The sequence below is a fragment of the Camelus dromedarius genome, chromosome 18 (assembly GCF_036321535.1).
Source record: "Camelus dromedarius isolate mCamDro1 chromosome 18, mCamDro1.pat, whole genome shotgun sequence".
Classification (NCBI taxonomy): domain Eukaryota; kingdom Metazoa; phylum Chordata; class Mammalia; order Artiodactyla; family Camelidae; genus Camelus; species Camelus dromedarius.
Window position 1 is genome coordinate 4430369 of NC_087453.1, and position 13356 is coordinate 4443724.

General features: G+C 49.3%; 1 protein-coding gene across 1 annotated transcript in view; it reads right to left on the reverse strand.

Annotated features, from left to right (window-relative positions):
- Nucleotides 1-7650: 7650 nt before the first annotated feature.
- RBM38 (RNA binding motif protein 38) overlaps nucleotides 7651-13356 on the reverse strand; it is a 56417-nt gene continuing 50711 nt past the window's right edge. The window contains exon 4 of the mRNA XM_064496974.1: nucleotides 7651-8109. Within this exon, the coding sequence (XP_064353044.1) occupies nucleotides 7977-8109 (133 nt within the window). The 3' untranslated portion in view covers nucleotides 7651-7976. The remainder of the gene's footprint in view (nucleotides 8110-13356) is intronic.

Genomic DNA, 13356 nt, shown 5'->3' on the forward strand with positions numbered 1-13356 from the left:
GATGCTTGTTTTTCTGAGTAGCTGCAGATAAGCATTATATGGCTTGCTCATGTGCTTGTGGAGACAAAAAAAAATGTGGTAAAGGGAAAAAAAAAAAACTCTTAAACTGAGCCACAGAGGCCGGGAGCCAGCCACGAGGGACCATATAGGAAGCCGGCAAATAGCCCTCCCGGTGAAGTACTCCTCACAGAAGCAGCAGGAGGAGCCGGCACGGCTCGTGGTGTCATTTCCTGTTGGTGGAGTTTGCAGACAAGTCCAAAGGTCGCCGATTAAAAGACTCCTGATAATTATTCTAATTATGTCCCGAGACCTGAACTGTCAGCATCAGAAAAGTAATAACAGGAAACGGCACGCCAGACGACACGTCGCTTTAAATCGATCAGCATCGGCCGCTGAATTGATCGGAACAGCAGTGTCTGACCTTTTCCCAGGTAACCCTTTCACTTACCGGCCATTTGGAAACTTTAAACACAAATCTGTTTGTGGAGAGAAGCCCATCTCATATTTCAAAGCTTCAGAACCACTTCACCCCTGAAAACGAGAAGACTGTGCTTGCGGCACTGGGACCATCGGTGGCCACTGACACAGCGGTGTTCCGAGGGATTCCAGGATTTTTCTATGAGATAAAAATGTTTTGTCAGTTAAATAATTTGTCTTCAGCAGAAAATAAAAGTTTCGCTACAAAGTCACGCCCAGGTATGCTACTGGAACAGAAAGATTTCAATACAGTTGCCCCAGGCATTCAAAAATCATTGTTAAATGGAATAAAGGAACAAATACGCCTTTTCTGTCCTGATCGTTAGCAAGCCTGCAGTCCTGATGCCAACTCCTTAAATTAAAAAAGCTAATATTTGAAGGTAAGAGTCTTTCAGAGGAGATGGAGGAAGTTGAGTTTTATTAACGGATGTGCCCAACTTAGCAGTGAGGTCCCTAGAATATTCTTCACTGGGATGAGCCCTGGAGAACACAGTGTCACCCAGCGTGGGCATGACGATCCTCCCCAGAAGTAACCACAGTTGCTGACTTCACTCTTCCTCGACTTTGTGCGCCTGGATTTTAGAGCACAGTCCTAAAGCTGCTGGTACTCACTAGCATGTGCAGGAACCCGCGTTATGGCTGATTCCTGAATTCCCTCGGAAGCCCCACAGCGAAACAGAAGTGATGTTTTAAGCACCTGAGAGAGCAGGACTGTTCACGAGCTGCAGGGTGCAGCCTGGCGCCTGTGTGGAGGTGGGGAAATGGGGTGGGATGTCTTCAGGGATGGACAGAGTGGCTGGAGCTGCTGGAAGGCAGCGAGGACAGCGGAGGGCCCAGCCTGGACCGGAGCCAGAGCGTGGCACTGCCATGTGCGTCTGCAGGCGACACCCCAGTTCTCTGGGGTTCTTCTGCTCCAGTGGCAGCCTGTGCAGAGTGCCTGGGTCCTGCTTGGAGCAATACCACCCTTCACCTGAGTGTGTACTTGTCGCTGCACTGGTCACCTGGTTGCCCACTGGCCTCGGCCAGCGTGGCTCCTCTCTCCCGCCCCCACCACACAACACAGCTGACCATCATCTCATCCTGTCCTGGGGGCGCAGGCGGAATCCCAGCTCCTTCAAGGCCTTTGGCTGAGGTGGTTCAGAAATCTCTCTGGGCGTTGGGATTGTCTAGGGGCTTGTGAAAATCATACACTCCTGGACCAGACACCCCGGCCCACGGAATTAGTATCTCCAGGTGGCACCAGAGAATCTGCTTTTTCCACGGGTGGTGTTGTTGCAAAGTCAGCTCGGGGTCACCTGCCCTCCAGGCTGGGTTTCTTCCCTGTTTTCTCCAGTGTTAGAAAAATTGAAGATGCTCTCAGTGGGCAGGACCTAAGCATTTCATTCTGGGTGGTTCAACCCCAAAGAGCAACTCTGCATCTCTCTGGGTTTTTTGTCCCAGAGGGAATGGAAGAAGACAGAGCCTCTGGAAGCAACATGTGACCTGTGTTCTGGAATTTGCTGGGCCTCCTCCATGGTTTGGCACTGAGAGCCCACACTCTGGTGAACTGGGACAGTTCTTTGGCGGTGGCAGAGCGTAACCCACGGGAAGGGGAGGGAGACAGCGGGAAGATTCCGGATCTGCCGACTGTACAGGAGTTCCTACCCTGGATGATGGTAAATGTGTCACGTAGAGCACGAACCATTTGGAAATGCAATTGTCTGACTTTGCAAACTGGTTTTGTCCTGTTTTAGGAGAATAGTCCACTTTGAATAACACAGACCCATTTCAGAATAAAAACAGCTGGATCTTCTTTAAAATTGTTCTTACCATTTACTGCAACAGGTAGGATAACATCAGCATGGATGGATGGGGACAGACGGACGGACGGACGGACAGACGGATGGATGGATGGATGTGAACAGATAGATACTTGCTCACTTTTCTAAAATTTTGTTTTTAAAAAATTTCATGAAGAATCAGAAATTAGCCATGGGAATGTGGGGCCTTCAAATGTTGGCCAAATGGAAATGAGGGCACTAATCACAACTTTTCATCTAAGTGAAACGGGGTTTAGAATTCTTCTTGGTGCGAATTTCCAACAATATATCTTTTTCTTACATATTTTTAATTTGGTATTAAAAGGACTACCTTACATACAGTAAAATTCCCCCCTTTTAAGCATACAATTCTATGAGTTTTGATAAATGAATGGTCATGTAACTACCACCCCAAGTCCCTCTGGGCTCCTTTGTATCCAGTTGCTACCCTGCTCCTGTCCCCAAATAACCATTGGTTTATGTCCCTATAGTCGTAATTTCCAGAATGTCATATAGATGGAATCGTATGTTTCCAATCAAATACATTATATATTTGAATCTGGCGTCTTTTATTCAAAGTAAGGACTTTGAGATCTAGCCCTGCTGTTTCCTGGATCATTTGTTCACTTCTTTTTATCGTGGAGTAACATTCCATAATTATATTCCACAATTTGCCTATCCGTTCACCGGGTCAAGGACATTCAAGTTGTTCCCGCGTTGGGCATATTATGCGTAAAGCTGCTTATAAACATTGTGTACAATATTTATTTATTTCCATTTCACTTGAGGTGAGATCTCTGGGTCATAAGATAGAGGTTTGTTGAACTTGATAAGAAACTGCCGAACCGGTTCCCCAAGTGGACACACCTGTATTCCCACCCGCCAGACGTGAGCGCGCGCGTTGCCCACGTCCTCACCAGTCTTTGGTATTGTCAGGGTTTGGTTTGTTTTGTTTTCAGCTGTGCTAGTAGATCTGTAGTGATATCTCATCGTGGTTTTAGTCTGCATTTCACTAAACACTAGCCAGTTTGAAAATCTTTCCGTGGGCTTACTTACCATCTGCACATGTTCTTTGATGAACTATCTGGTCAAGTCTTTTAATCATTTTTTTTAAATTGGATTGTTTGAGAGTTATTTATAGATTCTGGACCCAAGTTCTTTACCAGACATATGTTTTGCAAGTAATTTCTCTCACTCTGTCTTCTCTTTTCAGTCTCTTAATAGCATTTTTCAAAGAGCAGATTTTTTAAAAATTTTGATGCTAATTTATCCTTTCTTTCTTGATGAATCATTCTCTTGGTGTCTTGCCTAAGACATCTTTGCATAACCCAAGGTCACAAAGGTTTTTTTCCTAGGTTTACTTCTAGAAGTTTTGTAATTTTACGTTTCGCACGTAAGTCGGTGATCCATTTTGAGTCAAGTTTTGTTTGTGATATGAGGTGTGGCTCAAGGCTTCTTTTTTCACATATGGATGGCCAATTGCTCCAGCACCATTTGTTGAAGAAACTATCCTTTGTCCATCGAATTCCCTTTGCAGCTGTGTTGAAAGTAAATTGGCCACACGTGTGGGGATCTATTTCTGGATTCTGTTCTGTCCCACTGATCCAGCCTTTCATCAGTACCACGCTGCCTTGATTACTGTAGCTTTATAGTAAGCACCGAAATTAGAAAATGCGAGTCCCCCAGCATTGTTCTTCTTTCCTGAAATTGTTCTGATTCTCCGAGATCCTCTGCCTCTCCGTCTCACTTGACGAATTCCCTTGGCGATTTGTATGAAATATGTACACATTTGTACATCTGGTTGGACAAAAATACATTTTGCAGGGGATGAATTTACAGATCTGCTGTAAAATGTCAGTCGGGTCACATCGCTGACAGCGCCATCCAGAGCTTTTACATTCTGACGGATTTCTGTCTATTTGTTCTTTCAATCACTCAGAGACGAGTGTTGAGGTCTTCACTATGGTTGCGGATTTCTCTATTTTATCCTCTCAGTTTTTGCTTCATATATTTTGGAAAGACTTATCGGCCTCAACTTGGGACCTTGTGTTATTAAATGCCGTTCCCATCACTTGCTAAAATCACCTTGCAAAGTTGCAAGCTGCTAAGAAATGAGTGCGCACAGCCCGAGGCTGCTGAGGAGGGGGCATCTCCTTCGTGGCTGGCTGCAGAGCCTTGGGCCCGGCTGCCAGCAGGGCCTTTCAGGCCACCAGGGGTGGGTGTCAGAGATCATGGTACAAGAGGAGCTGGTTCCAAGGTGGGGCTCAGGGTCTGGAGTGAAATGAAAGCTGTGCTCAGGACCTACCCCACCACTAGGCGACAGGCAAAACCTTTGACATCTTGGACCCCGATTTGCTCTAGTCAATCAGCACCTGTAAACTGAATGCCCTTGCTAGATGCTGGGGAAGCCAAGAGAGATCAAGCGTGGTTCTTGCCCTGAGGATGCTTGCAGTCTCTCCTTCCTATTGCTTGGGGTTCCTGGAGAGCAGGCGGGCCCTGCACGTGCTATCAGGCCTCCCTTCAGCATCGTGCTGGTAACTGTTTAACAACAGTTTTGGGCGGGGGAAACTTATTTGCAGCGTTTGCCAGTTTCCACGGTGTGAACACTGCCAACCATGCCGGGTTTCAAGCTACCAGCGTGACTCACTGTGTGCGGAGCAGAGAGACTCGGGCACACTCGAGCTCTTTCACTCTACGGAGAGGATCGAGATATATTTCCGCACAGGCATGGATAAAGGTGCAGTGAAGTGTAGTGAAATGATTAGTGGTGAGTGCTGAGTATTGAGTACTTTTGTTTTTAATTTAACTTATTTAATTATAAGTTTATATACTTAATTTTAATATTGACCATGTTTGTTTGACAATCAATACTCAAAATTCCTGATAATTCAGCCATCAGCTTGTGTGGGTTCCTAGGGGGAATGCCTCCTTTGCTTGCAGAGACCCAGTCACGACTCAGACGAGCCTCAGACAACGAGAATGAGTTGGTTTGTGTGACAGAGTTCCACAGTTCCACAAAGTTCCACAGTAGCTCTTCAGCAGAGGGTCTTGGATTCTCCGATTCTGCCAACGTCTGCAGTAACCTCCCTGTTAGCTGTGAGACCCAGCCCTGAAGAATCAGGGCGGTGCGATGCTCCGATTGGCCAGCCCTGACCACGCACCTCCCTAGTACTAGGAGTGGAGTCAGTGCCCAGGGAACCAGAGGAGGAAGTGATGGATGGCAACGCTCAGATTGGCCAACCCTGGCCACGCCCCTCCCTGGAACTGGGTGTTGTCAGTACCCAGTGCACCAGAGGAAGCACTGGCAGTGCTCTGATTGGCCAGCTTTGGCCACGCCCCTCCCCTGGAGCTGGGGTTCAAATCAGCACCCAGTGGACCAGAGCGAGGAACAATTGTGACCCTGGGACATCTGAGAGGCATTAGGGAAGGGAGACGGGTGCCTAGTTGTCAGAAACAGCGAGGGTCCACCAAAGCCTCAAAAGCCCTCGTCTAACTGTAAAATCCTAAATGAGCATTCGGTTTGAATCTTGGGATATACTTTTCAACATTGGGATATACTTAAACTTTGGGGGGCTCAAGGTTTTCAAATTTCTGAAGTAATATGTACTTGTTTTACAGTAAACACAAAGCTTTTGCTTGAGGACAGGGTTACTCATATCTCCGCCTCTGACCCCACCCCCTAACCTAAGCTACCCCCAGTCCCCGTCACTGGCCGCCTGTGCCCCCTCCCCTCCTGGCGATGCAGTCCAGACACACCTGCACGCGGGGGCTTGTTTTGTTTTTGCCTAAGTAGACCCAGGCCACACACGTGACTCTGCAACTTGCTTTTTCTCACTACGAGATAAATCTCAGGTTTACCAGTCAGGAGATAGAGCCCAGCAAACGTTAGGGTGGGTTCTAGCTGGACTGGCGACCAGGGGCCTTTTCATTCATTGCTCCTATTGAGGGCGTGGAAGTACAAAGACCTCTTGAGATTTCTAAATTTGGTCAGAGTGTATGAAGCTGTGCAGGGTGCCTGTGCTAAAAATAGCAGCCCGGGTGTGGGGTGGAGGCCTCACATTCAGAACAGACAAGATGGGGAAGCCCGAGGTGGCAATGCATCTGGGGTCTTTGGCAAAGCACCTTCGGGCTTCTTCAAAAAGCCTCGGCCTCTCTACACCAGTGCCCGCGTCCCAGGCCACCGTGTGCCTGTCTCCAAGTGACCAGCGTGGGGACTGTAGAAGCTGCCCCCAGTCAAGTCACCTCCTCCCTGTTGGTCCTGTTACCGCATCCTTCTGTACTACCTCAGGATGTGGAGTGTATCTGGGTACCACTGCTCAGATACTTACTTATTTTCAGCTCACTTTTAAAAAATCAAATACATTTATTTTTAAATAAAACTTCACAACACTACGGTAAATAGAAAACCAGTATGGCTTAAATGGTTATACAGAGAAGTGGGAAACACACATCATGATGATAAGTAATACTGTTGCTGTTGTTAACATCATCGCGAACTTGCTCTGTGCCAGGCACTGTTCTCACCTAAAATAGGAACTCATTGAATCCTTACGACAGCCCCCAAGGGAGGTGCGGTGTTGCCCCCTTTCTATTGTCACCCCATCTCGTAGACGAGAAAAAAGAGGCTCAGACCAGCAGCACCTTCAGATGGACGTGTCACTACCAAAGCCAAAGACAGAGCCCGCCTTCTTCATGCTGGCGCCTGTGGCCTGGGAGACTCAGCTGAGCTGGACCTTGAATTTGCTTCCTGCGTCTGCTTCATTCATTCACTCATTCACCTATTCAGCAAGTGTTCCCTGAGCACCTACTGTGTGCTGCGTGGGGGATTCTGTCTCTGCCCTCCACGTGCTGTCTGGTGGTGGAGAGGGTGCTTACGGTGGGTGCTTCAGAGCCGCAGTGCTGGAGAGGGGAAGGGCATTCATCCTTCTCGGCCTGGGAGGGGAGTGGTGATGCTGGACCGAGTTTCTCAACTTTTCAGGAAGAATAGGAGCGAGGGGAAATGAGGGAAGAGGAGAGGGGAACATGGCGATTCAGGTGCATTAAGAAGATGAATCCAAGTAAGTTTCATATCTTCGTTGGAGGCCCCTGTTGTGAACAGACTGCAAGAAGAATTTGACCTCAGTTTCTTCATCTTTAAAATGAGAATAATGGACCCCGCCTCATAGAGGAACGTCTGTGAGGATGAACGCATCACACCGTTTGTCAGGCAGCATCCTGGCAGTTCCTGCCACAGAGTAAATGCTCAGACTGTCACTAATGGTAATGACAAGAAGTATTGCTGTTTCTGGTGAGTAATAGTGTTTCCATTTGCCACAGCAATGTTGAAAAGTTTATTTTTTTAATACATGTGATTTTTTAAAATGAGTTTTGAAATGGCACGCTTGCAGCGTGTTTCAGTTAATATCCATATTACCATGTTTGTCCTCATTTGCTTGCGTCCTGGAATTCTGCAAGCACAAAAAAATTAACCTATAACTTCCACCTGTCCCTTTTGTCCTTCTGAGGTTTTATTTAGAAAGAAGTGGAAATCCAAGGCCATTCTTTTCAAACTAACAGCAATTCATTTACTTGATGGGGGATTTAAATTCCTTACCAAATGGCACTAGCAAGCTAATAAGGAACAATATTTCTAAGCAGCACAGCTCACAGCATGGGGCTTCCTAGATCTGACTTCGACAACGAAACATCTATCTTTCAGGACTAAAGTTTAAACTCCTCAAAGCCATGTGGTTTTGCAAGGACATCTATCGGAGTCGCCAACTGGAAGCTGTATTCTTCCCCCTCTCTCCCACCTCCAAGCGTGCTCAGCGGGTGTCTGTGAGGAAGATGGCGTCTGGGGAGAGATTAAACGTTGGGAAGTATTGTTTAATCAGATGACAGAAAAGAGAACGTAGGCTCTGAATAAGCCCAGCCTGGCTCGGATTCCAGCTCCCACCTCCCATTTGTAAGGGATGCAGAACGATTAGTGCGTCTGAGCTTCACTTCCTCACCGGAGAAATAGTTTACTCAACCTCTCTGTGCCTCGGTTTCCCTCTCTGTAGGGACAGGCCACCTCTTGGACTCCCGAGACAGTAAAATGAGATAATTCAGGAAAATGTGCTTGGCACAGAGCTGATACTTAGTGCCGAGTGAATATTTTCCTTTTTAAATTTTTTTTTGTGTTGTGGGGGGCGGTAATTAGGTTTATTTTTTTAATGGAGGTAGCAGGGTATGGCAAACTTAAGTAAACGATTTCACCTCTCTGAATCTGTTTCTCTAAATTTCTAAAAAGATCAATAATGTCTAACCCCCACAGATTCTGCCATGAAGAAGAAAGCTTATAAACATGAAGCCAAGACCTCAAACTGGCCGCCTACAGGCTCCATCCAACCAGCGGACACGACTGCTTCCCCCACCCACCTCCCACCCACCTTTGTTCACCTGAATCAGTTGCTGGTGTTTGTAAACTAGCTCATTCCGTTTCTCTTGACTCGTCAGAGGCTCACGCCCATCGGCTTGCTCCCTAGGACGTTGACCATCAACTGCACCGAGTTGTGGCTGCCCCTTTAGGATGGGCCATGGGTCCCTGGGTCACCACTGTCCCCACCATCCCCTACTGCCTCTCACTCAGTCTGCTTCCTTCAATTATATGACCTGCCTGACCTCTGGAGTGAGCTCAGTTTGTGGCACTTGCTGAATAAATGAGAGTTAATATTATCCCATTCACAGAATCCTTTAACACAGGGCAAGTTTGGCCGTGCAGTAAAGTTCCCTAGGGAACTTTTAAAAAGCCCTAGTGTCGCAGCTGCATCTAGACCAGAGCCTCCACGGTGGGGTCCAGCTCAGGATGGCTGAAGCTCTCCAGGGATCCCAGCTGGCGGCCACGGCCAATAACCAGGGCATTTTCAGATGCCCGCTGAGAGTCAGAGCCCAGGCAACTTCAAAATCTCGGCGACTCAGAGGGAGAAAGAGATTGAGATCTGAAGTCTAGGGTGTGGAGCAGACCTCCCCCACAGCCGCCCCCCCACCTCCCACAAACAGGAAGAGAGGGCGGACATGAAGGTCCTGAAACCATCGATGAAATGCGCACTGTGACAGGGAGACTTGGCTGCCCGCGTGTCTGCTCTCTCCTGGGACAGACCCCTGAAAGGCTGCAGGGACCCTTCCAGAAGCTTCCAGCACTCAGGCAATCCTTCACAGTGACTGGGGCGGGCTTCTCTGACCAGGGTGTGATAAACTAGCTCCCTTTTCTTCTAGTCTCACGCCGCCTGGCGCCCCCTCCTGGCTGCTTTCTGAGTGACCACAGTCCTCACTGCTCCTGTTTCAGAGAAGAGAAACCTCTGAGCCACAGCTTCGCTTCTGGGAGAACATCCCGGGATCTGAACATCCCAGTGACTCAGATGCCAGATCAGAGGATGTTCTCGTTACTAGTGATGAGAAAGAGACAAACATTACTTAAATGTACTGATTGCATCCACAAATGTGTATAGAGCATCTACTGTGTGCAGGACACTACTCTAAGTGCTGGGGACAAAATAGACTGAGACCCTCGCCCTCGGCAAAGCTTACAGCCCAGGAAGTAAAGAAATATGTTAAACACCTGGTGGGCAGATGGTGGTCCAAGCTATGGAGAAAAATACAGCAAGGGTGGGGGTTGGGAGTGCTAGAGATGGAAGGAGGGATTCAATACGCTTTTACTAAAGGCGGTCCAAGAGTTTGACATTTGAACAAAGAGAGAGTGAGCCATGTGAGAGGGAGATGCCAGGCGGGGGGGAAACAGCACACGCAAAGGCCCTGGGGTGGGAGCAGCAATGCCCTTGATGCCCTCATCATGACAACACCCTGAGGTTGGTGACACAATCACCTTGACTTTACAAAGAGGCTCCAGAAGGCTGACTAGCCAGACCAAGTTCAGCTGATGAGATTCTAAGCTGGCATTCAAACGTGGGCTCTCTAGGTTTCATTTTTGTCTCTGCTGAAGGATAGATTGGCACCTCCTGCAAGTTAATAAGCATCATCACTATAGCCACCCTGGAAACGGGTCCCACAGCCTGTTGGGGGCGGGGCGGCTCACAGAGGTCCAGCCGCTTGCTGGGCAGCCAAGGAGGCCGGAGGGCTTCCATTCTGGTGGCACCCCACGTTCTCTAGAGTAAATCCTGGCATTTCTCCACCTGGAGGTGTCCTTTGGAAAGGACAGCCCAGGCTGTCGGGTCCCCCTTATTATTCCATCAGAAGGGATGGGAAGGGTGGGCCTCCCACGGTGAGATGACCCTCCTCTTTCATTGCGAGGAGGCGAGCATAGAACCATCTGTCCTCACACTCAGCCTGGCCTACAAGGCTGCTTGACCTTGAAGCCAGGCCTGCCCCAGTCGCGCTACTTTGCTCCCAAGAACCTCACCTGAGGAAGGAAGGAGAGAGAGCAGGGGAAGGAAGGAAAGAAAAGGAGAGGAAGGTGGTGGGGGCAGGACTGCACCGAGATTGCAGGAGAGCAATGCAACATCAAAACAACCTGCACAGTGAGCGGTAGGGATGCTGGGCTGAGGGTACCACCTGCAGACGGGCTCACTTAACTCTGCCCCCCGCTCAGCCTACCCAGGGTCCACACAACCACCTGTGAGGTAGGCTGCCACGCCCATTTCTCAGGTGGAGAAGCTGAGGCTCACCGGTGGAAGAAAGAAGACGGAGAACCCAGGATGTGGATACCAAAGCTGAAACCCCCTTGGAAAACAGCTGCTGCCCATGCGTGCACCCCAGGACAGTGACAGCCACCGACCAGGCAGCCACGTTGCCAAGACCGATTATTTGTCCTGGTGCTCTGAAGCCACTCAGCAGCGGCAGGTTGAACGCTGGTGGCACAGGAAGGAATATTCAAAATGAAAGGCAGCTGAGCTGGTGGGGGCGGGGAGGGGTTAGAGCGCCCCCTCCTTTATTAATATGTCCTTAAATGTGCTTTTAACATTTTTTTTAACGAAGAAAAAGAGAGACTTTGAGACTGAGTTAATTTGAAGAGAGAGGTGTTTAAACAGAAGGGAGAACTTTTCAGCTGAGATATGACAGGATTTTGAAACGGTCCTCACACCTCCGCCTTGAGCCTCAGGGCAGCCGGGGTTCCCGCGCGGGACAATGAGACATTCCGCTGAACGACCTGCCCTGCAATGGCCAGGGGACCAAGTCCTCCCAGGGCCACAATTCAAATGTTTTCTGGGCCAGGCAGGCACCCAAATGGGTGAGGAGGGAGAGGCAGGAACTATATCTTCATGTGAACATTGCCCATGATTCTTACATATTGGGCGCTAATTTACAATTTTTAGAAACATTCCCATCTGCTGGAAAATGCTGTCTGCAGCTGGGTTTGCCTGTGGGCCTCCAGCTCCCCTCTCAGCTGCTCTGGGTTCCCTCTTGGTTCTCCTCAGAACAGTGTGTCTCTCCCAGTCTTTCCAGGACCCAAAATAGCTAGAAGCAGGCGAGTTCTGCAGGACTCTTGACAGCACAAGGCCGAGGCGCCGTGTGATCACCCGGCGTTGCGGTTGGAGCCCTTTATCAGCCTTTATCATCCAGCTCTGAGCTGCTGGACCCAGGGCGACTGGAGGCAGTCGAGAAGCCCAGGAGTGTTCCCACTGGCTACATCTGGGGGGATCCAGGCCGCTGGTGGTGGCTGTAAATAGGACATCCTGTGCAGGTGGGAGCCAAGCCAGCAGCCTGCAGGGGGAAAGCAAGTTCCTGTTCCACAAACCGCTCCATCCCTTCCTCTCCCACAGCCTCAGGGGCCAATTTTCCTAACGTTTGCATGCCAGTTACCCAGGTCCTCAGTCAAAGTGCATGCAAATCCAAGTTCTGTGCCTGGAATTTAACTCTTGAAGGACACTATCTCCTGGAGAACCCTGAACTGAGTTACCCTGGGAGACAGGGATGATGGTGGAATATTCCAGATCACAGAGGATAGATGAGGCACAGGTCCATGTGAGAGAGAGCCCTGACCGTGAGAACGTACTGTGCACTCCTGCGCACAGGTCATTCAAAGGCAGGAAAAGTCAACATATAGAGCTGAAAATAAGGACCCCGGGTGACCCCAGGGGCGGGGGGAGTAGGGACCAAGGGGCACGAGGGAGCTTCTGGGGTCAGGCTATCTTTCTAGATCTGGGTCCTTGTTACCCGTGTGTATTCCCTTTGTGAAGATTCATGCATCCGGTCGGTTAAGATTTGTGCCCTTTTCTGTTTGTGTATTTTACATCTCAGTAAAAAGTTTACATAAAATAATGAAGGAGGGAAGGGGAGAGAGAAAGGGGGTGGTCCAGGAAGCAGGCTTGCAGGTAAAACACAGGACGCCCAGTTTAATTTGAATTTCTGATGAATAAGGAATCATTTTTTTTTAGCAGAAGTATATCCTGAATATTGCCAGACCCACCAGGTGTGTTACTGGGAACCACAGACCCAGGGCTCCCTCTGGGCTGGGCTCCCTGTCTCCTTTCCTGGCCTCCAGGTGGTTTGCAAACAGCACACCTGCTCCCCAGATGGGCTGCATTGGGGTGCTGCCCTGGCTGTGAACCCCAGGGCTCCGGGGACCCCCCCAACCAGGGCAGCCCAGCTCTGCACCAAGACCTCTAGGAGAGGATGCCTGGTTTGGGTGTTTATTCCCCCAAAATTCCCCAAACTTCCCCAAAGCTGGTCCCAGGAGGCATCCCGTTAAGTCACACGGGGTTGGCGCTTCTTAAGATGAACCATCTTGAGATGCTTTCCCTGTGCATCCGCAGCAGCGGGTTGCACAACCCCAGGGGCACCCACACGGGGTCTTCTGGAGGACGTCAGCTTTATCTCCTTGATCTGTGCTGTCAGGACCATCATTACCTACTTCTGCGGCTGAAGAGAATAAGGCTCAGAGAGGTAGTGTGGCTTGCACATTGGTCAACAGCAAGTATAGGTGGAGGGGAATCATGCCCAGCTGTCTCCTTGCAGAACAAATGCTTGCTACCCAGCTGGCCCCTCCCCTGAGGACTCACTTTTATCCAAATCCCCTCAAAAGATGCTAAATATTCTCCTGCACCCTCTGGTTTCTCTGCCAGTGAGAGCTGGAGGCTGTCCTTAAGCAAGTCCCTGGGACTTA